The 27453-nt window shown below is 51.8% G+C and overlaps 2 protein-coding genes across 6 annotated transcripts; one reads left to right on the top strand and one right to left on the bottom strand.

Moving 5' to 3' along the window:
* tssc4 (tumor suppressing subtransferable candidate 4) lies at window positions 1-6831 on the bottom strand. Of its 5 annotated transcripts, none has more exons than XM_042341509.1 (3): window positions 6756-6831; window positions 1812-1885; window positions 1-1395 (listed from the first exon to the last, which is right to left on the bottom strand). In XM_042341509.1, the coding sequence occupies exon 3, from the start codon at window positions 1312-1314 to the stop codon at window positions 304-306; it is 1011 nt and encodes a 336-aa protein (XP_042197443.1). In that variant the 5' UTR covers window positions 1315-1395; window positions 1812-1885; window positions 6756-6831; the 3' UTR covers window positions 1-303. The 5 variants fall into 5 exon arrangements, with proteins under 5 accessions (XP_042197443.1, XP_007885579.1, XP_007885580.1 ...); XM_007887388.2 differs by lacking the exon at window positions 6756-6831 and adding an exon at window positions 4620-4804; XM_007887389.2 differs by lacking the exon at window positions 6756-6831 and adding an exon at window positions 3034-3262.
* On the top strand, window positions 6758-26292 carry slc22a18 (solute carrier family 22 member 18). The gene is made up of 10 exons (XM_042341507.1): window positions 6758-6809; window positions 9307-9404; window positions 10620-10765; window positions 11081-11213; window positions 20861-20976; window positions 21282-21389; window positions 21606-21706; window positions 24872-24973; window positions 25490-25610; window positions 25894-26292. The coding sequence occupies exons 1-10, from the start codon at window positions 6762-6764 to the stop codon at window positions 26088-26090; spliced, it is 1170 nt and encodes a 389-aa protein (XP_042197441.1). The 5' UTR covers window positions 6758-6761; the 3' UTR covers window positions 26091-26292.
* Window positions 26293-27453: the final 1161 nt, after the last annotated feature.

Below are 27453 nucleotides of genomic sequence, written 5' to 3'. Positions count from 1 at the left end.
TCACAATAATCAGCGTTTATTAAGCAGGTACATTCTAGCCTCACTGCAGTTCAGTGGCTTTTGTTTTCCATCCACCTCCCCACAGACTGTGGAAAGACATTAAAAGAACTCTCCCCCAAAAAGCATCATTCAGTTGGAAGGGATAAAGCCAGGCAGTCGTGTTCCTGTACAGTGTAACCACAGCTGTCAGTGTGAGTGAAGACAAACCCTCTACAAACCTTCTGTCTCTCAGAGACTCTAACTCGGGCCTCGGCTTCTTAGACTAATGGATTTACAATGTAAAAGATTGGCAGGCTGGGGAGTTTAGTTCTCCTCGTCGTTTTCAGCTGTTTTTATCCGAATGTTCTTTCGGTTCCTCTTCTTCGCGCTGTGAAATGCTGCTGGCTCCCGGAACGTCTCCCCTTTGGCCACCTGCTGGCCTCCCCTCCCCGCCTCACCCACTTTCCCCTCGTCCGCTTCGCCGGATTGTAGATGTGTGAGCCCCACCTGCCCAGCCTCCCTGGGTTCCAGCTCGGCTCGGTGTGGCCTCTTCCTGAGGGCGCTGGGCTGCCTGCCTGCCTCAGTCCTGCCCGCTGTCCTCTCCCGCTCGGCAGGCGGGCTGCCCCCCACGCTGGCTGGTTTGCTGAACAGGATTTTGCTGGCTGCTCGCTCGGCCTGGGCATGGCTGAGAGCGGGGCTAACGATGCTGCTCTCCCTCTGCCTCTTCAAGCTCTCCATCAGCTCCAGCGCCACCGCTGTGTTCTTCTTGTTACTGGTCTCTGCCACGTCCTCCAGGCTGTACCTGGTCCAGCGCTCAGGGTGCACCAGGTAGTCGGGCAGGGTCCGGGCTTGCTGTGAGCCGCTGCCCTGCCGGGTAGGCCTGGTCTGATTGGAGGTGATTCTATTTCCTGCCAGACACTCGCCAATCACTTTCCGCTGGGGTTCAGGGGTGAGGGGACGTGTGAACTCGCCGTCAGTGGTGTCCTCATTCCCTGGGGAGGACGGCTCTCGTTTCATCGCATGCTCTAACCCACTGAATATGTTCTGGCTGCGGGAAGAGAATGTGGAGCTGGTGCCTCGGAGCTGGAAGAGCTGGGAGGGTGGAGTGCGGCCCACGGCAGCCAATGAGTGGTGGGTGGTGTAGTCACATGGGGTCTCAACTGGTGAGCACACATCGGCCTCAGAATCGCTGAGGGGCGAGAGAGAATCGAAGGACGGCAGACTGGGTTCAGGGTCGGTGTCACTCAGGGACTCAGTGTCGTCCAGGAACCGGTTTGTGTCCTCGGTGTCTGTGAGAAGATCCGAGGAAACACCGCTGCTCTGTTCATCAGCCATTCCACCACCTCACAAAGAGGTGTCTTGCTCAGAAGGTAAGGCGTTAAACAGAGCCTTCCAGATATCCAGTGACTGCACAGCCTGGTCAGAAAAAGGCAAAGATCGGCGTATTATAATCACATTCAACACAGGGCATTAACTGTTGCTGAGTCTTCACACGATTCAGAAATGAACAATCTGAGCCGTGCAAACTGGATCTCTCCGGTAACTGGGACACCCACTCAACACCATCCACTACACCATGAGAAATCCCGTTAGAAATTAAACTCAACTAATTCAGGGCAACTGGAAATCAGTGCACCAGTGATTTCTGTAATCTGTAACCAGTGCTATTCATCCTCTACAACACAGAGGTCATACAATGTCAGTGTATTATTCATAGAGGTACTTGTCAGTGGGTGCCCTGGGCCAGTGCGTGCCCCGAGCCAGTGTTGGCGTGCGCTGTGTCAGCGTGTGTCCATGCACTGCGCTCCGTTGGGCTCGCCTTCAATACATACTTTGCTTTGAGAACTGGTTCAGTGTCTCTCCTTCTGGGTCTGTCAAAGCTACCAGTGTCCTAAGCTCACTCACCCTGTTGAGGACAAGAGACGCGAGTTTGTGACTGTACCGTGCTGCCTGTTGTCCCCCCCACTCCCTTGCCCCACACACAGATGCCTATTCACAGATGAACCACTCAGAGATTCAATAAGCAACACATGAAACCCAGACTGCAACTGGGTTTCCATTCCTCCCTGTGTAGACTGTGACTGAGTTTGGCTCCAAGTGCCAATGCTTCCTATTTATCAAAGCAAGCCCATCGGAGTGGAGTCCTGTAGCTCAGTGGTTAGAGCACTCGCTTCGCAAGCGAGAGACCTGAGTTCAATTCCAGGCAGGTCAGGGCGAAACCTTGGGCAAGTTTCCTTACTCCAAACAGAGCCTAATAATAATCCCTCCAAAACCAAAAACAATAATAAATTGGTCATTTTCAATCTACGACTGTTTGTGGGACATTGCTGTGCGCAATTGGCTGCCGCGTTCGCCCACAAATATACAGTCAATTCACTTTACAGTGCGTTCTGTGAAGCGCTTTGGGACGTCCTCCCGACGTGAAACGCGCTATATCAAATGCAAGGATTATTATTATTATTATTATTATTATCGAGCCCGCGGCAGGCACACACTCAGTTTAATCTGAGTGACACTGCCACCCTGTGGCTGGAACAAGGTACTGGAACACTAACTGCACTCAAAAGGGAATGAAACAGGAGCGTACTGGCAAAGATATGGGAGAGAAAATGGCAGGAAGTAAACAAAAAATGGTGACAAACACCAGTTCAGACACCAGTGATGATTTTTTCCTGCAGCTGCCATTTGAATAAACACAGAATATACTTTTGGGGGGGGGGGGGGTCAGCCAAATGCGGAAACCCATCACCGTGCTTAAAAGTCTCCAATCCAGACTGAGAATTCCACATTCAGTGAACTCCTGATATATCATCACTCCAAGGGAAAAAAAACTCAGTGACTCTGCAATGAATACATCAGCATGAGTTTTCCAGGGCCACTGGGGGGAAGCTGTGGCCAGGAGGATCTGCACCAACACACACTGTGCAGGGCGAGCAGTTATCAGTGTGACAGAGCGCAAGTGGCCCCAGCCGCACAACATTCAGTTAATTTATTAAAACCAGTTTAATTAAAAAGAATGTTAGAAAGCAGCTCAATCTGTCAATCTGTACTCACAAATTCATTGAGAACCGCTGCTTAATTTCAATCTTATACAATTGGATGAGTATCAGCTTAGCTCTGTTGGTATGATTCCACATGAGGCTTGAGCTCACAGCTGAGAGTGCAGGTAGTTAAGAACTGGTCCAATATCACCGTGAGGTATGGGAGCAGCCTGAGAATGTACCCCACTTTCCTGAGTGACTAAAACCTCCTTATCACCTCGACATACCTCCATCACACCAGTTCTAGCCAAGCTCCACTGGCTCCCCATCACCGAACAGGTCAATTTCAAGATCCTCACACTCATTTGCAAATCCCTTCATGCCCTGGCACCTCCCTACCTCTCCGACCTGCTTACCCGAAACGCATAGCCTCCGCTTGACTGGCTCCGGCCTTCTGCATGTCCCCCGTTCCCTCCATTCTACCATTAGAAACTCTGAAACACTCTTCCTATCCCTCAGCTTTGCCCCTTCCTTCCCCATTTTCAGATCGAGTCGGAAGACCCTCCTATTCAACCATGCGTATGGTCATCTCCACCCCCCCACCCCCAGCTTGGGAGTCATGCCCCGCCACTGTCAAGCGCTCGGGGACGCTACCCCGCTTGAAGGGTGCTATGTAAACACAAGTAGTTTTGTGGGCAAAATATTTTGAATGAAGTGATCTGATGAGTGCCTCACCAGATGTCAGCATAATAATTATTATTATCATCATCACTATAATGTAAATCTCTGGGTGCCACGTGTTGACAACCCATCACCATGACAATCAGTGTTGCCGCTGATGGATCCCCCGCCCGATCGGACCAGTTCTTTTTTTTACTGCACCTGAAAATATTGGGGGCGTGTGTCTAATTTGGGGGTTGGGGGGCGGCGGTTATCGTCATTTGTGCAGGTATCACATCTGGGAGGGAACACTGACTGCACTTGGGGCGCAGCGCTGAGGATCCCGGGATCAGCGGAGGCTGAAGAGCAACGAAGCGGGGAGTGGGTTGATGGACAGGCGGATGGTCCAATGGGAGCGCGGGGTGGGTTGATCAGCCAGACGGACGGGTTGATGGACAGGCAGGCGGTCCAATGGGAGCGGGCTACACATTGATGGACAGGCTGGCAGACCAATGGGAGCGGGCTACACATTGATGGGCAGGCTGGCGATCCAATGGGAGCGCGGGAACGGGGCGGGGGCGGGTTGACAGACGCGTATCGGGGCTTTGAACCCTCAAATGGAAATGCCCAAAGTGGGCCCGTCTCCCGCCCCCTCCGCCCCGACTCTTCACTCAAGTGTACGGTTTGGTTTATGAATGGTGTCCGCCCCCCCCCGGCGAGTCGCGCATGCGCTCTACAGTAAGAGCCTGAAAATCCCATGTTTATTGGGGCTCCTTTTGAGCGGGTTAGGTACCAGAATAACGGGCTCCTCTGGGGGAATGGTATTTGGTTGTCTTTGGGGGGTTACAAACGTATTTTAATTCCCCCCCCCCCCCCACCCAACAACACCCCTTCCCCCCGATGGCAATCACGCTGCATCAAGCAGCAAAGGGAGAGGGAGAGAGGCGCGGGGGCCGGGGGCGCGCCCGCGGATGTCAGGCCTAAAGCCGAGTCACTCACAGGTTCCTGGTGGTGCTCAGGACGCTGTTTAACTCGGACAGGAAGGCGCTGCTGCGTGCGCTGAGCTGCTGCAGCGGCTCCGAGCCCATACTCCCATCGCCTCCCCGGCTGTGAGGCGGCGCTGACCGTCTCCTCGCACCGTCCGCTTCCCGCCGCCGCGCGCTGCACGCCGGGATCTACAGCCCTGCCGTGGAGCGGCGGGAACTACAATTCCCAGCATGCCTCACCACGAGGTGGGGGGGGGGGTAACTCAGACGCCACTGTGTCTGATGGTGGATTCGAGCATCGCCTCATAGGGCGCTGCGGTGGAGGAATGTCCCGCCCTCTCCCGTTGACTCCGCGCCAATTGAAGAACGGAGCAGCTCGTGGCTGGTGTTGATTGGGCGGCGCACACGTCAGTCAGGGGGAGTGGCAACGTGTAGAGGCGGGGCCTGAGAGTGAGTGACAGACATACACACTGGGCACCCACTGCCAGACACACACACACTGGGCACCCACTGCCACACACACACACTGAGCACCCACTGCCACACACACACACTGACCACCCACTGCCAGACACACACACTGGGCACCCACTGCCAGACACACACACACTGGGCACCCACTGCCACACACACACACTGACCACCCACTGCCACACACACACACTGGGCACCCACTGCCACACACACACACTGACCACCCACTGCCACACACACACACTGGGCACCCACTGCCAGACACACACACACTGGGCACCCACTGCCACACACACACACTGACCACCCACTGCCACACACACACACTGACCACCCACTGCCAGACACACACACACTGGGCACCCACTGCCACACACACACACACACACTGACCACCCACTGCCAGACACATACACTGAGCACCCACTGCCAGACACACATACACTGAGCACCCACTGCCAGACACACACACTGAGCACCCACTGCCAGAGACTCATACACACTGAGCACCCACTGCCAGAGACTCATACACACTGAGCACCCACTGCCAGGCACACATACACTAAGCACCCACTCTGACACATACACTGAGCACCCACTGCCTGACACACATATACTGAGTATCCACTGCAGACACACACCGAGCACCCACTGCCAGAGAGACACCCACTGAGCACCCACTACCAGAGAGACACCCACTGGGCACCCACTGCCAGAGAGACACCCACTGAGCACCCACTGCCAGAGAGACACCCACTGAGCACCCACTGCCAGAGAGACACCCACTGGGCACCCACTGCCAGAGAGACACCCACTGGGCACCCACTGCCAGAGAGACACCCACTGGGCACCCACTGCCAGAGAGACACCCACTGAGCACCCACTGCCAGAGAGACACCCACTGAGCACCCACTGCCAGAGAGACACCCACTGGGCACCCACTGCCAGAGAGACACCCACTGGGCACCCACTGCCAGAGAGACACCCACTGAGCACCCACTGCCAGAGAGACACCCACTGGACACCCACTGCCAGAGAGACACCCACTGAGCACCCACTACCAGAGAGACACCCACTGGGCACCCACTGCCAGAGAGACACCCACTGAGCACCCACTGCCAGAGAGACACCCACTGAGCACCCACTGCCAGAGAGACACCCACTGGACACCCACTGCCAGAGAGACACCCACTGAGCACCCACTGCCAGAGAGAGACCCACTGAGCACCCACTGCCAGAGAGAGACACCCACTGAGCACCCACTGCCAGAGAGAGACACACTGAGCACCCACTGCCAGAGAGAGACACCCACTGAGCACCCACTGCCAGAGAGACACCCACTGGACACCCACTGCCAGAGAGACACCCACTGGACACCCACTACCACACACACAGACACACACAATGCACCCAGCGGCCGGGTTGGGTGGGTGGGTGGGGGTGAGTGACAGACACACGCACACCCAATCCCCAGGGTGGGTGGGAGGGAGGGAGGGAGGGAGCCCGATGCGCCCCCCAAGGCCACCCCGGCGACTGACAGCGGGTGCGCCGCAAGTTCTCCGCCTCGGGGCTCGGACGGCGAGTGTCAGCTCTCAGTGACATTTGCGGGTGTCGGGGGGAGATGTCAGTCCCGGGGAAAGGCACCGGAGTGGCTTTTGCCATCGGGATCGCCCACCTGAACATGACCCTCTATTCCACCTTCTTCTGGATCCAAACCGGAGTGATGCCCGTGAGTCCCCACTCGGTGCTCTTATTAACGTGTACGTTGAGTGTCGGTGGCGAGTGCTGCATCGCCGAGTGCACACACACACACACACACACACACAGAGAGCAATGTTCAGCGTTATGCAATGCTGAGATCGTCTCTTTTCAGGAGAGCACTCGCCCGCAATACACTGTGTTTTTGTCAGATGTCAAAATGATTAATAATAATAATAATAATAATAATCCTTGCGTTTGATAGAGCGCTTTTCAGACGTCCCAAAGCGCTTCAAAGAACACACTGCAAAGTGAATTGACTGTATATTTGTGGGCGAACGCGGCAGCCAATTGCGCACAGCGATGTCCCACAAACAGTCGGGGATTGAAAATGACCAATTTATTATTGTTTTTGGTTTTGGAGGGATTATTATTAGGCTCTGTGTGGAGTAAGGAAACTTGCCCGAGGTTTGGCCTCTGCCTGGAATTGAACTCAGGTCTCTCACTTGCAAAGCGAGTGCTCTAACCACTGAGCTACAAGACCAACTCGTTACTCTCCTGGGGAGGTGGGGGTGGGGGGAGGAGAATGGCTGAAATGACTCCAAAGTGTCACAGACTTGGCAATGGGATGTCTGAATTGAACCAACACTCTGTGATGGTCTCGGGTCCAGTTCCTGAGCCACAGTGCTCCAGGATACCGCTGAACGCCCCAAGCCTTGACTCTTGCCAACCTGCACCTAATGCTTACCTTCCCGAATTAGGTAAGTAGGATTCATCCCCTCAATGGATCAAAAAATCTGACAAGTGTTAATAAACTGAGGAACAGGCTTGATGAGCTATAGAACCGCAACCCTCATCTCTGGAATTCCCTCCGTGCCCACTCCTCCTCAATTTTTCAGCCTCTGGTGACGCTGCCCTTGCCTCTTGACCTCCTAGCTTTATTCCCAGTTATTCGGAACTCATCAGCTCGTGTCCTCGCCTGCACCAATCTTAGTGAACCCATCCTCACCAGGCTCCACTGGCTCTCCATCACTGAACGGATTGATTTCAAGATCCTCACACTTGTCTTCAAATCCCTTCATACCCTGGCACCTCCCTACCTCTCTGACCTGTTTACTCCCCAACCTGCTGCCTCCGCTCGGCAGGCTCTGGCTTCCTGCTTGTCCGTTGTTCCCTCATTGGTGGCCATGCCTTCAGCCACTACCCACTGAAACTCTGGAACAACAGCAACAACTTGCACTTATATAGTGCCCTCCATGCAGGGTAGCATCTGAGAGTGCTTAACAACAGTGGGACTCCGAGCCGGGGTGGAGGGTGGAGGTGGCCGTAAGCAAGGTCGAAGAGGAAGGTCTTCAGGTGGGACTTGAAAAGGGGAGAGAGGGGGCAAAGCGGAGGGTTTGAGGGAGAGTGTTTCAGAGTTTCGGGGCACAGTGGCTGAAATGTAGCTTTATGCAGCTTGAACCCACAATCTTCTCAATCAGAGGCAGCTTTTTCTCCCCGCCATTTAGTCAGTATTTTCCAAATCCCTACTGCTCTCCCCACTCAGTGTCTCTCCCTCCCCCCCTACACCTCATCATCATCTTTAACACTCACTACGTGAATGGCCCTTATCCCTTATGACATTCCAATACGGCAGCTGCACTGTATTTGTGTTCTAACTGCACCCATAAGAAAATAAGAATTAGGAGCAGGAGTCGGCCTTTCGGCTCCTCGAGCCTTACCCGCCATTCGATAAGATCATGGCTGATCTTCAGACCTAACTCTAATAACCTGCCCTATCCCATATCCCCTAATCCCTCTATTTTTAAAAAATCTATCAGTCTCAGCCTTGAAGATCTTCAAGAACTGAGCATCTACAGCCTTCTGGGGTTCACTACCGTCCGAGTGAAGAAATGTTTCCTTAACTCTGTTCTGAAAGGCTGACCCTTAATTTTAAGACTGTGACCCCTGGTTATAGATTCATGATATATCTTGATTTGTGGCGATGCCAAGTGGTAGCGTTGTTAATTAAGTAGTTTAACGTGAATTTTGGGCAGGGATGTATAGACAAATTAGAGCATGATAGAATCACTGTTCCTTTTCGATTGCCCCTCTAGGCGCTGACGTCAGCTGGTGGCATGTGTCTCTCTGCAGGAGGTCAGACTCCCAGTTTGAATGGAGACAGTGACATAGTAATAATAAGTGTTGTGTTACTCGTTGGTGCAGTAATCCCCTCTCTGCTTAAAATCTTTGTATTAAAATCACATGGGGAAAAGGCTGACTCCATTGATAGCACTCTCACCTCTGATGCAGAAGGTTGTGGGTTCAAAGTCATACATTGGGACTTTGAGCTCATGTTTGGCTGACATTCCAATACGGCAACTTCTGCTTCCAGCCTTCTCACTAATGCCCTCTCCTATTCACCCAGAGTGGGGGGAGGGGGAAACGAGAGGGCCCCAATGTTCGGGGGGTGACAAGGCCCCTCTGCCTGTCCATTCCCCCCCTGCCCACTTGCGAACACCGGTTCTAACGCTGCCTTTTATTTGCAGTACTTGTCACGGAGGCTGGGGATGGACACAGTGGTGTTCGGGTACCTACAGACAGCCTTTGCTGTTATCCAGCTCCTGGGAGGGCCCGTCTTCGGCAGGTAACCATGAGATGACTGTTACTCCGGGCATAGTGCTCCGGTACGGGGTGGGGATAAGACTGGCAAGAGGAAACATTGACACAATGTTAAATCTCCACCAGCTATTGTTGGGTAAATGATCAACAGCAACAACAACAAAATTACATTTATAGAACGCCTTTCACATCGGGAGGACATCCCAAAGCGCTGGCATCTAGCAGTGCTCCCCTCCCCCAATCGTTGCTCCTCTCCCTCCTCCACGCCCCATCCACTGTCCCACCTGCTGCCTCTCCCACTGCCCCTCCTGGAACTCCTCCCGCCGCCCCACCCTCCACCCCGTCTGCTGCCCCATCTGCGGCCCCTCCCTCTACCCCCTCCCCTACTCAGAGATTGGTTATAGGAATATTTCTTTGTATAGAAGGTGGTTTGGGACATCCTCCCGACGTGAAAGGCTCTCTATAAATGTAATTTTGTTGTTATTGTTGTGGTTGGAATGTAGAATTTCCTGCCAGAAATCGTGTTTGACTGAATGGATCGGAGAGATTCTTGAAGAAGAGAAATATGGAGTCCTGTAGCTCAGTGGTTAGAGCACTCGCTTTGCAAGTGAGAGACCTGAGTTCAATTCCAGGCAGAGGGCGAAACCTTGGGCAAGTTTCCTTACTCCACACAGAGCCTAATAATAATCCCTCCAAAAACCCAAAACAATAATAAATTGGTCATTTTCAATCTATGACTGTTTGTGGGACATTGCTGTGTGCAATTGGCTGCCGCGTTCGCCCACAAATATAGTCAATTCACTTTACAGTGTGTTCTGTGAAGCGCTTTGGGACGTCCTCCCGACGTGAAAAGCGCTATATCAAATGCAAGGATTATTATTATTATTATATCTTGGTAAAGCTATTTGGCAGATACCAAGATCCCACAGATAGTCGGGGTTGGATAAGCAATTGGTATGCACAATTGTTGGTCAACAGAAAGTCCCAACATATTTTGAATACTGTCACAAGATCCTTAACACCCCTTTAAAATAGTCATCCCCCAGCCTGCACTCTCACACCAAATCACGCTCATCGGGTGGCTTATCACCAGTGTCTGTTTGTGTGTGTGGAGGGGGTGGGGAGGGGGAGGGGGCACGGCCAGGAATGTCCCCATGGCGGAGTGGGGGGACAAGTTGGGGGACAGAGAGGAGAGGGATTGTCCAGGCCATGCAATGATGAGGCTTTGTTTCCACTCTAGGTTTGGGGATTTGTTTGGGGGCCGAGCTGCCCTGTCTCTGGCGTACATCTCCTCCGGGCTCACCTACCTGCTGATGGGACTCTCGACCAACATCCCTCTCCTCTTCCTCTCCCGAATTCCCTCTGTTTTTATGCATGGAATACAAGGTACAAGTCTGCACACCCGCTCACCCAGGCACTTATATTACATATTATTAAATAGGAATCCCTATAAATAAATAACTTACATAATTGCATTACATAAATTATTATTAATAGTATTTTTTAACAATAAATAGGTTTACATTCAAGTTGTTTTCTGCTCTACACTTATATTCACAACATCATCATTCACATTGTTCTACCACTGTAACCTGACCTGTCGAGCAACCATTCACCCCCCCTGTCCAATAAATCTCTCCCCCCTCCCTCAGCCTGATTTTGTTGCCGGGCTGGCACTGATTCTGTGCTGTCATCCTGTAGCTGTTCAGATGGTGGTGACTGACCTGTCGGCTGAGTCGGAGCGGGCGAGCTCCCTGGGGAAGCTGGGCCTCTCGTATGGGGTGGGCATGATTGTTGGCTCCCTGACCGGTGGCATCCTCATCTCTAGGTTTGGGTATGTACTGAATGAAGGGCATTACTGGGTGGGGGCGGAGAGGTTGGGAGTGCCGGGTGTGGGGTCTCGCAATGTTTGGGTGGTGACAGTTCTGTGGAGTCTGGGAATGCGGGAGTGGGGAGGGGTATGTCGGAGTTCTTCAGGGAGGGGGTCTGGGTGTGTAGGTGGGGTGTTCTGGGTGCGTAGGGGGGTTGACAATCCTGTAGGGGTCTAGGAGTGGGGGGGGGCTCTCGCAGTATGTGGTGTGGGGATGTCCCCTGGTGACATACTGTGACCTCAGGTGATTATTATGGGATGTGAGGCGGGGCCAGGTGGACCGGTCTGTTAGGTTCTTTCTACTGTAATTGGATCCTCGCCATTAACCAATAAAGGTCTGAACACAGAGTTGTACAATCAAGATAGTTTATTCACCAATGGAACAGAAATATTCTACCAGATAAGCAGTCTTGCCTGATGACCAGCACTCGGCTCAGCAACCTGTAGTTCTTTGTCTTCGCTCTCCTGAGCCCAAGCCGCTTAGCGATATACTCACAAACTTATGGTGACCCCGGACCATGCTCCCGGACTGACTATCTCCCTCTTGAGTCGTCCTGCTCTTCTAACTGTTCTCACCTAGAGTTATACCCTTTCTCCAAGTGTCCTTCCTAGGGCTCCTCTACCCACTTCTGATCTGTCACATACTCATGTTAATCAATCATTTGGTTTGGTGCCTGCCTGACTGAGACTCCACATGGCCCTTTGTCCTGTCTAAGATAGGAGATTGATCAGTTTAGGGCTGTATCTGGTGCTTGTTATTTTGTTATTATCAATTAGTATATTTCTTTTAAGTGACTGTTATTTCTTATCAGTATCCCGGGATGGTACCAAAGTCCTCTAGTTTAAACAACCTGCTCATTAGTTGCCATTCTTGAGGGTTGCCTTTTGTCGCTTGGCAGGCCCTGTCAGAATCTAGCGACTTATTGCTAAGTCGAGATCCTGTGTCGACCAGTACCTTGGACTGTTACCTCTGTGGGCTTGTTGTTATTTACTGATAAGTGATGAACCCCTGCCCTTTTCCAAGGCTGTCTTATTATTCCTTAAGAAACAGAGAAAACTAGATGTGTTCTATCCCATGACGGTCAGTACTTTCTCCATTCCTCATTTGTTTAATGGTTCATTATTATTAGACTACAACTTCTCTAATCTAACAGGTCTGAACTGACTGTTCAGTATGCGATAATCCTGAATAAAACCCCACATTCCAGGCTCTCACTTGCACGGCTTTCCATCATCTGTTTCACATTCCCTTCCCTTCCCCTGAGCTCCCTTAGACCTTATTCACGCCTTCGTGTATTTGCTTCTGAGGACACTTCCTGCTCGCTGTATGTGTGCTATTTGCATGTGTGCATAACATGCAGAAAGCAGGTCCTCTCACTTTCGAGGTGAGTGCTCTAACGACTAAGCAACAGGATACCATGTATACTGGTCAGCTAAACACGATTTCACCAATCTACAGCATTACAAGTATTAATCATAATCCTTGCATTTGAAATAGTGCCTTATCTTGAGATGTCTCAAGAGCATCACAGAATATGCTGTAGAATATTCTGTGAATATAAGTGAATTGACTATATTTTTGTAACTGTATTTTTTGTATTGTATATGTTTCATGCTAGCAACACCTAACAATAGTAAGTGAGATGTCTCAACGACGTGATAAAGGGCTATATCAAATGCAAGGATTCTTATTACTATAATATATATACATCAACAACAATAAAATTACATTTATAGAGCGCCTTTCACGTTGGGAGGACGTCCTAAAGCGCTGGCATCTAGAGGATGTCGGGTGTCGGGACTCGAGCATGGAGGAGTGGTGTAGGGGTGAGGGAAGGCAGAGAGGTGGGAGGGAGACCAAAGGCACGGTTGAAGAGAAGGGTCTTGAGACCAGCCTGGAAGGAGGCAAGGGAGGAAGTGAGGCAAAGGGACATTGGGATGGAGTTCCAGAGTGTGGGGGCAGAGAGGCTGAAAGCCTTCCAACATGAACCACACACATGATTCTCCCCCCCTCCCACTCCCAGGTTGGTAGGGAGTCAGCAGGTCAGAGAGGTAGGAGGGGGTGAGGCCATGGATGGCCTTAAAGGTCAGGACGAGGATCTTGAACTCGATCCTCTGGGGGATGGGGAGCCAGTGGAGTCGGGCGAGGGTGGGAGTGGTGGGGTTGCGGAGCCTGGTGCATCAGAGTACACGAGCTGCAGAGTTTTGGATGATCTGCAGCTTGTGAAGGGAAGCGTTGGGAAGGCCGATGAGGAGGGAGTTCCCGTGATCAAGCCTTGAGCTGTCAAATGCATGGGTGAGGGTTTCAGCAGTCTGAGGGAGGCGGAAGATGACTAAGGGCGGAGTCCAAGAGAAAGGTCTTCAGACTGACCTTGAAGGAGGTGAGGGAAGGGACAAGGTGAGGGGACTCCAACGGGTTCCTGGAGGAGTGAACACGGTTTAATGAACACGAGGGCTAACGGCGATCTGTCTCTGTCTCTACTTACAGTTGATCAACAGCAGAGGGCAGCAAAGGCCAGGAGTGGCTAATGTAAGCCTCGCTGTGCCCAGAGCCACCCGCCTGGGGGCAGTCAGCAGGACCTTCGGGGTAACCTCCCCAAGCAGCAGCTCATGGGTCCACAACTTGGGGGAGAAAGGCTGGGGGTGGGGCTCAGTGCTGTGGGGTGGTGGGGGTGGGGGGGCTGTGTGTTTTGGGGGTTTCTGCTTGGGGTGGCGGGGAGGGAGAATCCACGTGGCTTTGCACACCCTGTGGCTTGTTCTCTTTCGCGATGAGGTTGTTAATGGTGACAGTTGGGCTGTCATCTGGTGACCGAGGCGCTGCTCTGTGAATGAACATCTTTCACACACGTCACACACACTGGCCTGACCTCACTCCCCGCTTCTCTGCTCTCAGAAGGACAATGGCTGTTCTTTCAGCACACTCTCACTTTCCCTTTTAGTATCCGTGTGGGTGGCTGTCTCTGTGTGTCTTTAACCCCCATCCCCCACCCCCTACCCCCCTCCCACCAAGACCCCAGCTCTCAAGCTTTTGCTAACAGTGTGAGCTCTGAGAGAAGAATCAGTGGGAAGTGAATGTTTGCTCACGTCAGTGCTCTGTGGCTGACGTCCTGCCGCACCACCCCAGGCATTAGCTAATAATAAATCCTTGCTTTTGACAGAGTGTCTGTAACGTCTCAAAACGCTTTACGCATTGCTGCCTAGTGTAGTGACTATTTGCAGGCTTGCCTCAGTAACCTGCCTGTAATGGAGTTTGCTCTCTGCTGATGGAGACTGCATATTGCAGAGTGAGACTGTGGGTCAAATATGACGTGTGCTGTAAGGCTCAGTCTCCTGATCTGAAGGATGTCTCTATTGGCTGAGTGTGTGGGTGAGTTTCCAAGAGCCTATTACACCATCTGCTGGGTCAGAGCAGTGCGAGTGCTGCTTCCGCACCTTTCATCCTCCAATTACTCATCTGTCAGGGTCAAGTGTGGGATCAGGCTTAGCTTGCTTAGGTTCAAGGGGCATCTTTTGGAGGCTGTGTATAAATGTCAAACATTTCAGCGACAGTGTGTGTGCCACCATGATCTGGTTACACCCTGCACATTAACCCCACTTGGCAGCACAGTCGCCACAGCTTTATTCCTCAACTGGCTTTGGAATGATTCCATTATCCAGCTGCATTAGCCGCTTGTGGGAATGAACTCCAAACCCTGACGACACTCTTAAGTGTGAGCTTCCTTCTCCAACAACAGCAGCTTAAACTTATCTAGCACCCTTCACATAGGATAATGTGTTACAAAGATGGGGGGTCAGACACAAAGCAAGTGGGGAACGGGGAGCTTAAGGTCAGACAAAGAGACGGGTTTTACGGCAGGACATAAAGTCTGGTAGAGATGGGGTGAGACAGATGGACAGAGCTAGGGACTTCTAGAGGTTATGGGCGCAGAATCTGAACTCAGGCCCTGATGGTGGCTCTCTCCCCATTGTGTCTGTGCTGGTGCTCGCTCCCCACTGGAGCTCTCTATCTACTCCCATTCCCTGTTCGCTCCCCATTTGTGTCCATGCTGGTGTTCGCTCCCCACTAGAGGCAATACAGGCTGAGGAAGAGATGAATCTCTCAGGCTGTGGAGTATTGGAGTTTGGGAGTACTGATATCCCAGTACTGGGAGTACTGTGTTATGTCCGGGTTTGTCTCTGGTAAAGATGCAGGAGAGTATGAGGTGGGCCCAGACCCAAGGTGAGGCATTGTCTATAACTAGTCAGGGCTGAGGTGCCAGGCGCTGACTCACCGTTAATCCACATTAGGCATCACTCATTCTGTGAGTGTGTGGGGTTGGGGTGAGCGTGTGGGGTTGGGGTGAGCGTGCGGGGTTGGGGAGAGCGTGCGGGGTTGGGGAGAGCGTGCGGGGTTGGGGAGAGCGTGCGGGGTTGGGGAGAGCGTGCGGGGTTGGGGAGAGCTTGCGGGGTTGGGGAGAGCGTGCGGGGTTGGGGAGAGCGTGCGTGGTTGGGGAGAGCGTGCGGGGTTGGGGAGAGCGTGCGGGGTTGGGGGAGCGCGTGCGGGGTAGGGGAGAGCGTGTGAGTTAGGTGTGAATGTGTGGAGTAGGTGTGTGGGGTAGGTTTGTGGGGATGTGTGGGGTAGGTGTGTGGGGTAGGTGTGAGTGTGGGGTCTTCAGGAGAGTATAAGTAAAACAAAGTGGGTCTGGCCCGAAGGCACACATTGTGTGATCGCCACCACGCTGTCGGTGTGTAAACACAGCTTGTCAGTAAGTGTGGAGGATGAGAGCCCTCAACATGCTCACAGCTGCCTCCGCACGTCCTGACACACCCAGACCCCGATGCTGCTGTCTCTATGGTAACTTTATCTCAAAACATTAACTCTGGTACAAAGAGCTTCAGGGGTTAACCGAGAAGGGAGCGGCCATGGGAGAGGTTACAGGAGAGGAGGAGAGAAAACTCCTTGGAGAATTAGGAGAGTGAGAGGGGTAAGGGAGAGGTTACAGCAGAGGGAGCGGAGTGAGCTGGCTCCTGCTGTGCCCGGCAATGGAATGACAGAATGGAGACCACCTTGCCGGGGTTCTCAGTGGAGTAGGTGTGTGGGGATGTGTGGTGTAGGTGTGTGGGGATGATGAAAGACCAGCCAGCCTGACGCAGCAGCTTGGAGAGGCAGTTACCCTAACAAACACTCTGGAGTCCACAAATCTTCGCTTTTTTTGCCAACCTGAGTCCCTAACACCTACCCCACACTGAGATTAGTGAGCGGAGGGTGTCGCTCTGGGATGGCAAATGGGCCCTTGGATTAATGTCTCATCTGAAGGATGATTCCTTCAAGAATGCAGCTCCCCCAGAAGTGCATTGGTCTGCGTAGACTGAGCTCAAAGTTCCAACGTGGGGCTTAAACCCATGACCTGTTGCCTTACAACAACAACAACAACAAGATTCCATTTATAAAGCGCCTTTCACGTCAGGAGGACGTCCCAAGGCGCTGCACAGTTGGGTCACGACCCGAGCAGGGGGGAAATGGTCAGGGTGAGGGGAGGGAAGGGAGGGAGCGAGGAGGGGGGAAATGGTCAGGGTGAGGGGAGGGAAGGGAGGGAGCGAGGAGGGGGGAAATGGTCAGGGTGAGGGGAGGGAAGGGAGGGAGCGAGGAGGGGGGAAATGGTCAGGGTGAGGGGAGGGAAGGGAGGGAGCGAGGAGCGGGGAAATGGTCAGGGTGAGGGGAGGGAAGGGAGGGAGCGAGGAGGGGGGAAATGGTCAGGGTGAGGGGAGGGAAGGGAGGGAGCAAGGAGGGGGGAAATGGTCAGGGTGAGGGGAGGGAAGGGAGGGAGCGAGGAGGGGAAGAGAGTCGAGAGGGGAGCTGAAGGCTCGGTCAAAGAGAAAGGTTTTGAGACCGGCCTTGAAGGAGGAAAGGGAGGAAGCGGCGAAGGCACTGGGGGATGGAGTTCCAGAGCCTGGGGGCCTTAGGGGTGAGTGTGCTGCTGACTGAGCCAGGCTGGCACCAATGTCTTTGGGAAGAGAGTGGGAGTTGGCTAGCTCTGTGAGCAAAAATAAATGCAGAATGAGGTGAAAGTCTCTCTGTCTGAGACTCCCACGCACTCACTGCTGAACACACAGTGGCCCAACCAGACAAACGTGTCACAGCTCGCAGAACAGGGCTGACTCACCCCGGCCAGGGCTCAGCCTCCGCATGCGGTAGATGTGAAGTTAGAGGGGTGCCTGAGGGTTTATGTGCCTGAGGGGTCGTGTGTGGACCCTCTTACTCAGCGATTGTGAGAGACGCAGGTCCCGGTCAGCACTGTAAATGGCAATGTGGTTGACTCCATTACGGCCCTCCCGTACACATACATCCACACACACTGTGTCTCACTCTCTCTCACACACGCTTTGTCACAGAAACAGGCTCTCTCTTGCTCACACACGCCACACTCTCTCGCACACACATGCTCTCTCACACACACACGCGCACCCTCACGCGCACACACACATACACACACGTTTTCTCTCTCACATACACACTCTCCCTCATGCTCACATGCACACATGTTTTCTCTCTCTCTCTCTCTCTCTCGCGTACTCCAGCAGATTCTGTGGACACACCTGCCCACATCCTGCAGTTCCCCTGCTGAAAGCCTGAGTGTTTGCAATCACAGCCTGCTTCCTGACCCAATGTTTAATCAAACATTCCTCTCAATCCCACCACTTCCGTCCTGACAACAAACATCCCAGCTGTCTGTGAATGCTCCTAACCCACTGTTCAGATCATCACATAGCTCACCCACTCAAACACTGAGCCACTGATACAACAGACAATCATCAACAACAACCACAAGATTACATTTGTATCGCGCCTTTCACGTCGGGAGGATGTCCCAAGGCGGTGGACAGAGTACAGCATTTCAGACCTGAGCTGGGGTTGGGGGAGTAAGGGAGGGGGGTGGCCGATGGCATGGTCGTAGAGAAGGGTCTTGAGGTGGGACTTGAAGGAGGCTAAGGAGGGGGTGAGGCGGAGTGACTGGGAATGGAATTCCAGAGGTTGGAGGCAGAATGGCTGAAGGCTCTCCCGCCAATGGTGGGGCGGGTGGGTCAGGGGACGTGGAGCAGGCCGGAGCCGGCTGAGCGGAGGGAATGGACGGGTTAGTAGGGGGTTAGGAGGTCGCAGAGGTAGGGTGGGACGAGGCCATGGAGGGCTTTGTATGTGAGGACCAGGATCTTGAACTGGATTCTCTGAAGGATAGGGAGCCAGTGGAGTCGGGTGAGATTGGGGGAGATGGGGTCACGGAGTTTGGTGCGGGAGAGGACACGGGCTGCAGAGTTTTGGATTATCTGCAGCCGGTGGGGGGAGGAGTTGGGAAGGCTGACAAGCAGGGAGTTTGCATAGTCGAGCCTGGAGGTGATGAAGGCATGAACAAGAGTTCCAGAGGCCTGAGGGGTGAGGTAGTGGCGGAGTCGGGTGATGTTACAGAGGTGAGGGAAGGCAGAGCGGGTCATGGCTTGAATGTGGGGGAGAAAAGACAGTTGAGGGTTGAACAAGACACCAAAGTTCCTGACTGGTTTGGTGAGTTGAAGTGTGCAGCCATGGAGGTCGATGCTGCCAGAGCCTGAGGTGCGGAGGCGCTGGCGTGAGGCAATCAGGAGGGCCTCAGTCTTGTTCACATTCAACTATAGGAAATTTGCCCTCATCCAGGACTTGATGTCCGACAGGCAGTCTGTCAGGACAGCAGTGGTCCTGGAGTTGAGGGTGGAGGCAGAAAGATAGAGTTGGGTGTCATCCGCATACATGTAGAAGTTGACCCCATGTCTGCGGATGATGTCACCAAGGGGGAGCACGTAGATATTAAAGAGGAGAGGGCCAAGGACAGAGCCCTGAGGGACTCCAGATGTAACAGTGCGGAGGCTGGCGGAGAAACCGTTAGAGGCAACGAAGTGGAGACGATGAGAGAGATAGGAATTGAACCAGGCAAGGGCAGATCCGTGAAGATTGAGTAAAGCGGAGAGGCGGTGTATGAGGATGGAGCGGTCGACAGTGTTGAATGCGGCAGAGAGGTTGAGGAGGACAAGAAGGCAGAGGGAGTCCTGATCACAGATGTTCAGAATGTCATTAGTGACTTTGACCAGAGCTGTTTCCGTGCTGTGGGCAGCGCGGAAGGCGGATTGGAGGGGTTCAAAGAGGGAATGGCGAGAAAGGAGCGGAGATGGAACACAACAATTTGTTCCAGGACCTTGGAGAAGAATGGGAGGTTAGAGATGGGGCGGTAGCTGGAGAGAAGGGATGGATCCAGGGAAGGTTCGTGCTCCCAAGTATAATGTAGAGGGTCATAGTTACTCTGTCTCTAACCCGTCTCTGACAGGTTTAGTTACTACAGATATAGAGACAGGTATAGTTACTCTGTCTCTAACCCGTGTTGTCACTGACCTGGAAATATGGATGGACAGTGTAAAAAGTAATAATACTTGAATGAGGGCTCAATGTGATTTGTAGAATGTTACTGTAAATGTGACTATTGTAATTATAATAATTTCTATAATAATCCTTACATGATTATCCTGACATCGGGTGGACATCTCAAAGTGCTTCACTGCGAAGTGCAGAGACTGTATTTTGTGGGAGAACACGGCAGCCGATATTTGCAATGACCCACAGCCAAGAAGTGAATGAACAATTTTACCTGGAGGATTGTTGACCTCTCCAGGACACCAGGAGAGAGAAACTCCCTTCTCTTTTTGAATAGTGCTGCAGAATCTTTGACATCTACCTGAAAAAGCAGATAGGACCTCAGTTTAACATTGATGCCAACAACAATAATTTGCATTTATACAACATCCTGCTGCATCTCAGAACGCTTAACAGTGGCGGAGCCTGAGGTGAGCCGGGGATAGGGAGGTGACCATACGCACATTGAAAAGGAAGGTCTTAGGTGTGATCTGAAAAAGGGGAATGAGGTGGCAAGGCGGAGGGATTGAGCGAGAGAGTTCCAAAGTTTTGAAGCGTAGTGGCTGAAAACGTGGCCACCGATGGTGGAGCGGAGGGGACGAGGGACAAGGAGGAGGCCAGAGCCAGCCAAGCAGTGGTGTAAAGAAGAGTTACTGTTAAGCTTCTTCTATAGCTCATTTAACCCTGAGGTAAAGTATAGACAAAGACTAAACTAAGAATGTTACAATCAAGTCAAAATTTATTAGCTAACAGAAATCAGCAATACATCACAGCTTAAAGGTTAGTTATGCTCACAAACCGTGGAGGACAATTCAGGACTGTCGAGTGATCAAGCCATGTCCTGAAAGAGTTGGAGTCATCAACTTCGATGACAAACTTCCAGTCATATTGGAGTGTCCGATTGCTTGCAGTAATCCTTTGATCGACAAAGTTTTCTTGCTTGAGTTTGCTCTTCTGTCTTTGTGCTCCCAAATCATCACAGTCCTCATAGGGCTTCTTGTTTGTAACGAGTCAATTACACATTGACCTCGCCACAATGCGTTTCCTGTGTGTCCCAGATCAAGAAGTGAGCTTGAGTGGGTTAGAAGGATAATCATTTCTCTCTTATCTTGCCCTGGCTGTTCCCAGGGTGGGCTGGTGATGCAGTGTGTAATATGGGAGGTAGGAGGTTCACGTTGTTTACTGTATGTCTCAATCACAGGGAGCCAGCCACAGCCTACGTGGCCGCAGTGGGATCTCTCCTCAATGCCGCCATAGCTGTGAAGTACATCCCGGCTCACACCAAACCTCAATCAGTCACACAGCAACATAAAGCCGGTCAGTGGCCCTGAGTGTGCCGGCAACACACGGCCGCAGCACGTCAGGATGTGTGTGTGGCAGGGAGTGCCTGTGTGTGAGTGTTTCGGGGGCGGGGGCGGTGTATCACGGAGAGCCTGTATGAGTGATTCTTGAGTGCGTGTGTGAGTGAGTGTGATGGTGGTGAGTGTGTCGAAGTGATTGTGTCGGGATGAATGTGTCAGGTGAGTGTTGGGGTCAGTGAGTTATGGTGAATGTGTCGGAGTGAGTGTGTCGGGGTGAGTGTGTGAGTGTGTCGGGGTGATGTGCCTCTCTGGATGTTACAGGCCAGGCCACAGGCAGCGTGTTCAGTTTGAAGACGATTACGCGACTCATGAGCATTCCGGGAGCTGCAAAGATCTTCACCATTAAAATCATCACTGGCATTCCCTCAGGTGTGTGACTGACCCTGTGTGTTGTGTGTGACTGACCCTGTGTGCTGTGTGACTGACCCTGTGTGTGACTGACCCTGTGTGTGACTGACCCTGTGTGCTGTGTGACTGACCCTGTATGTGACTGACCCTGTGTGCTGTGTGATGACCGAGTCCCGTGTGCTGTGTGTAACTGAGCCCCGTGTGCTGTGTGTAATGTGACCTAGTTCCATCTTACAGGCGTGTTCCAGAGCATGTTCTCTGTGGTAGCCATGGATTACTTCAAGCTGGATGCAGAACACAATGGCTACCTCATGGCATACATTGGCCTGCTCCAGATGGTGAGTGACGGGGGGGGGGGGGGGGAGCGGGCAAGACACAGCCAAGCATCTGATACATGCAAACCCATCCCCATGTTTAAGAGTATCCAAACTAAGTTAAGAATTTCCTGCATCCCACCTACAAATCCCAGAGATAGATTGTTGGGGTGGAGCATCCTGCTTACCTAATTCTTTAGGGTATTAGGTGCAGGTTAGCAAGAGCTAATGCTTGGGGACCCCAGAAGGTGCGTTGGAGTCTAACATATATAGTCAATTCACTTCACAGTATATTCTGTGAAGCACTTTGAGACATCTAGAATACGTGAAAAGCGCTGTATCAAATGCAATTATTATTATTATATTATTACACCCGGCTAAAACCGCATACCTGCCATTGCTTGCACTCACTGGCAAGATTTCACACTGCTTGTCCAGCTAGGAATCACCCTACACATTAGGACTTTGGCTTGCAGGGTTAATATGAACTGAGTAGGAGGATTCCCTGCCCCCAGTGACTCGTCTGCCCTTCCGGGTCCTGCTAATAAGCCCGTCTGGGCCATGCTGTCGCCAGGAGAAAAATCTCAGGTTCTCTAGTCCCTCACATAACTAAAGTCTCTCATCCCTGTTTGTCTGTGTTTGTGTGTGTGTCTCTTTCTGTGTGTCTCCTGATGTGTGTTGTGTGTGGTGATATTTGCAGTTTGATGGTGTTAGCGGCTGGGCTATGTTGACTGGTCCTCTCTGGTTGAGAAAGCCCTCATTGTATAAATGTTGTGATGTTTCCCCCCTCATACACACACACTGGAGGTACCTCAGGCTACGTAAATAACTGCTCACAGAGACCACAAATTCCTGAGAAGTCAAACTTCTAAATAAGGTTGTGGTGCCACACAGGAATCTCAGGAATGCAACAGGAAGGAAATGATACATCCATATTGTGACTGCAGCTCCCCCCTAATACCAGCACCTCCTGTCTTACGCACTCCTTCTCCCCATGTTGCTCACTGTAGGGAGCTATGCCACTGCCTCGAAATTTACTCTATTAACGCAGCGTGTTAGAGTGGGCAGCAATTGGCAAATTGGTTGATTTTGTTTTTAATTTCAAAGCCGCGTTCCTGTTGTTCTAAGTAGAAAAGCAGCTTGAAAGACTATTTAAGAATGTGACTGGCCTCTCTGAAATATTACATTAATATAGTAAATTAATATAGCGGTGGAATCCCCACTGTATTCAACTCACTGTGTTATTGGACAGTCTATTCGAGTATATGGGCTTGACATTCCAGGCTCGAGGCAGTGATGGAATGACAGAATTTGGGGAGTTAAAGGGAAAACAATTGTATAGCAGATTATCCCGTCAGGGTTTAGCACCAGCTGGTTTCTGTCCGAACCATAAGCCAGCTCCAGCGCTCGCAGGGACGACTATATTATAAGTGAACTTCCACAATGGTGAGGCCGGTACTGCCAGGGTTTGCCCTATATACAATGTGTGTATTATATAATAAAAAACAGCCTGCGTTTATACAGCGCCCTTCACATAGGGGAATGTCTCCGGCGGACACTGAGCATGGGAGTGGGGGGGGGGGCGGGCGGGGGGGAGGGTGCGCGGTTGACCATACACACAGTCAAACAGGCAAGGTTTATTAACAATAATAATCCTTGTCATCCTAGTGACAGCACAAGTTACAAGCTCTGAGGCACAGCACTGCCAGTCTGACATACACCCATTGTCCATCACACATCCTCTATCCAGCCACAGCTTTAGTATCAGGATTTTGAAGGTCTGATAACCTCTTCTGCAGAACTTTTATCAAAGACAACAACAACAGCTTGCACTTATATAGCACCCTCCATGCAGGGTCGTCTCTCAGAGCGCTTAACAGTGGGACTCTGAGCCGAGGGGGTGGGACTGTGTGACACAGTCGAAGAGGAAGTTTTTCAGGCGGGACTTGAAAAAGGGGAGAGAGGGGGCAGGGCGGAGGGATTGAGGGAGAGTGTTCCAGAGCTTTGGGGCGTAGTGGTTGAAAGCGCGACATCCAATGGTGTTATCGCATAGCAACTTTCTCTGTTCCTCAACTCTGCTCTCATTAATCACAGACAATTCATTAAATTCCATTACAAACCTGTGCTGACTGCCCTCATCACCATTTTCTCCAGATAATCATCAAGTTCCCGTCACTGTTGCTCTGTGTAACACTCCTGTTCCCATTACTGTTACTGTGTGTAATGCCCCTGTTCTGTCACTGTTACTGTGTGCAATGCCCTGTCCACCCTGTATGTGATCTGCAGTGAGCCTCATTGACTGGCACAGTGGAGCTGCTGGCACAGTGTAATCTAGAAATGGGAAAACCTAGAGCTGGTGAACACTGTGACCAGCCAGTGAACTCAGAGAGAAACAACATCAGAACAGCTTCACCCAGAGGGTGTCAGTGTGGGCAACGTTAGAGCAGAGTCGAGCAACGTCTGATCTGTGGGTGACATCCCGAAACACTGTGTGCCATGTGTGCTGTGCTGTGTACACTGTGTGCTGTGTGTTGGGTGCTGTGCTGTATACACTATGTGCTTTGTGTTGTGTGTGGTGCTACGTACTGTGTGTGATGCTGTGTGTGATGCTGTGTGTGGGGCTGTGTGTGGTGCTATGTATGCTGTGCATTATACACTTTGGCAGTTCCCACCGGATATCAGCACGTCAAAGAGAGTTGGCATGAACCTAGAGGCAGAACAGGTTTGCTGCACCGTGTGACTGAGCTGAGAGGGAGGGGAGCTGGTAATCTGCTATTCCGGTCTGTCCTGTCACGACCCCTCCTAGACTGACAGCGTGATTGCTGCGGGCAGGTCCCAGTGTGGGAAACGAACTGACTGGCGAAGAGCCCAGAGCTACAACTTGTGTGTGAAACAGGCGGGAACCTCTCCTCTGTTGCAAGTGGTTACCACTCCCCACACACACACATACACATATACAGTTATGCCCCCCCCATCTCCCCACTCCAGTCATTGTGGCTCCTGGTACCCCCATGGTTAGAGACAGAGTAAAGCTCGCGCCACTGTCCATCCACACTCCCAGATCAGTGAAAGGACAGGTTAGAGACAGGCTGACACTCGCTCTGCACACTGCCTTACTATGCGCTGCTGTGTGATGCGAGGACGGGCTAGGGTGCATTAGGTCTCTGATGTTGCCCCTCTCTCTCTCAGGTGATGCAGGGATTGGTGGTTGGGTGGCTGACCAGATGGATTCCTGAACAAATATTGATTCTCTGCTCCATCCTGCTGGTGTGTCTGATGGGTTTGGCCATGGTAAGAATTGTCTGCTGTCCACGTGATGGGGAGAATCCTCGAGAGCCACAGCACGGTGTCAACCACATCCAGACTCTGCTCATAGGTCACACCCTGAGGATGAGTCAAGGGATGAGATCAGGCCTACGGGCGGTGCTTGGAGGAACTGGGACTTTTTCTGTTGGAACAAAGAAGTTGAGAAGTGACCTTCAAAATGATGAAGAGTCAATAAGGAGAAATTATATCCATTGGTTAGTGAGTCAGTAATCAGAGGGTGTCAGTTTAAGAGTTAGTAAACAAGCAAATGGGGCGGTTAGGAGAAATATTTTCACACACAGGGTGGTTAGGATATGGAATGTGTTGCCGGGCGCATGGTTGAGGCAGAACATGTCTATGGTTCTTACAACAAGTAACAGCATGAGAGGCTGAGCTAAATGGTAGATGGAGCAGAGGAGACATATTGTCGGCCTCCGCTCTGCCCCATCTCCCCACGCTGCCCCTTCACTGCGTCTCTGCATCACTGTCTCTGTGTTTCAGGCTATGATGACCAATGTTATCCATTTCTGTGTCACCTGTATCCCCATGTCACTGGGAATCGCTATCTTCTCCCTCACCACCAACAGCATCTTAACCAAGCTGGCGCCCGCCGCGGACACAGGTAGGTGGTGCCATCATACACTCGCTCTTCCCCTGCCTCCTTCTCAAGCCCCTGAGGTTCCTCAGCCCTTCCTCTGAGCCCCTCCTCCTCACCTCGCCTCCATGTGTCACTCTGTGTGTGAGCCGGATACTAAGTGCCGGCGAAACAGCGGCTCTGAGGTCACAGAGACCGACCGGGGGAGGGTGATCAGGGTCAGGGTGCCTGGGGTTGGGGAGGGGGTGTAGGTGAGGATCAGGGTTGGTGTGAGGGTGGAGATAAATGCTAGATGCTGTGTGTGTTGTAGGTGCGATGCTGGGGCTGAGCATGTCCGTGTATTCTCTGATCCGCTCCATCTCTCCCACCATCGGCGGTTTCCTGTTTGACGCCTACGGCTTCCCGTCCTTCGGCTACCTGCAATTCGGGGTCAACCTGCTGCTCTTCCTGTCTTTGTGCCCCAGCACCTGCTCACGGCCAACACTCCACCCAAAGCAGACAACATAGACACCAGCCAGGCACCTAGACACCAGCCTGGGTGGCTAGACACCAGACTGGGAGGCCTGGGGGGGGTTAGACACCTGACTGACTGCTGCGCAGACAAGTAGCAGGAAAACTTGCCAGTCAGTGCTCCAAATGACAAGCGATATGGTAAATTTTAGTTGGTTGGACTCCAGCGTTACCCCCACACACACTCTCGGATCCCCAAGCCTTGGCTCTTATTAACCTGTGCCTATTCCTCTCCAGAATTAGAATGGCAGGATGCGTCCCTCCAGGAAAAGGGTGAATGTGCCATTCTAACACACAGGAATTTCCATGTGCGAGAGGCATACCGGGAACTCTTAAGCACCATCACCGTGTTTAAGAGTATCTGATTTATGGAGTCCTGTAGCTCAGTGGTTAGAGCACTCGCCTTGCAAGCGAGTCACCTGGGTTCAATTCCCGGCAGGGCGAAAGCTTGGGCAAGTTTCCTTACTCCACGCCCCTAATGATAATCCCTCCAAAACAAAAATCAAAAATAAATTGGTAATTTTCAATCCACGACTGTTTGTGGGACACTGTTGTCCGCAATTGGCTGCTGCATTTCGCCCACAAATGTACGGTCAATTCACTTTACAGTCTATTCTGTGAATCGCTTTGAGACGTCGAGAAGACATGAAGAGCGCTATATCAAATGCAAGGATTATTATTATTATTTGGAACGCTGAAGCACGATGGGGATTCTGCAGGTGCCAGATACCCGGCTGACCAAAAAACTATATTCTATACACTGTGTGGCCAGGCAGACGATCATGTACTGTATTATTGATGATCTTCCAGTCCAGTTGTGCCTTACATTCTGTGCTACTGAGTGTCATTCGCAGAGACAAGGTTCGACCAGAGATTAATCTCTGCTCTGTCTCTACCTGTGACACGGTAAGAGTTTACACTCTATCATTTCAGATACTCAAATTTATATCTGATTAAATGCAATAGGTATATTTTTTCAGGTTTTCTGTGTGTGAGTTTTTTCTGTGTGTGTGTGTTTGTTTCTCTCTCCTCCTGAAGGTGCTAATTGAATACCACATACAGTAACACACATCCACTCAAGTTATGACACACACACAGTGACATGCACCTGGGCTCTGGCACAAGTGAGCTGTCGCTGTGTTAACTGCAAGTAACTAACAGAAAAATAGAAGTAACCAAATTTGTGATGTTGATAAAGCGCCTGTGGTCGGTCGGTGCTTGGCTGCTGTTTGTACAACAGCCCGAAGCTTCAACACTCTCAGCTTCAAACCTTCAGCAACAACGACATTACATTTATAGAGCGGCTTTCATGTCGGGAAGACGTCCCAAGGCGCTGGACAGTCAAGGGTCAGGACCCAAG

The sequence above is a fragment of the Callorhinchus milii genome, unplaced genomic scaffold (genome assembly GCF_018977255.1).
Source record: "Callorhinchus milii isolate IMCB2004 unplaced genomic scaffold, IMCB_Cmil_1.0 Scaffold17, whole genome shotgun sequence".
Classification (NCBI taxonomy): domain Eukaryota; kingdom Metazoa; phylum Chordata; class Chondrichthyes; order Chimaeriformes; family Callorhinchidae; genus Callorhinchus; species Callorhinchus milii.
The sequence above is the reverse complement of the archived record's forward strand: the minus strand, read 5'-3'. Positions and strand labels throughout refer to the sequence as shown.

Bases quoted from the DNA above. Each gene is read 5' to 3' on its own strand.
- tssc4 (XM_042341509.1), bottom strand. From the start codon at position 1,314: ATGGCTGATGAACAGAGCAGCGGTGTTTCCTCGGATCTTCTCACAGAC.
- slc22a18 (XM_042341507.1), top strand. From the start codon at position 6,762: ATGACCCTCTATTCCACCTTCTTCTGGATCCAAACCGGAGTGATGCCC. The intron at 20,977-21,281 runs GTCAGTGGCCCT...TGGATGTTACAG, and splicing joins CACACAGCAACATAAAGCCG to GCCAGGCCACAGGCAGCGTG. The intron at 21,707-24,871 runs GTGAGTGACGGG...TCTCTCTCTCAG, and splicing joins ACATTGGCCTGCTCCAGATG to GTGATGCAGGGATTGGTGGT.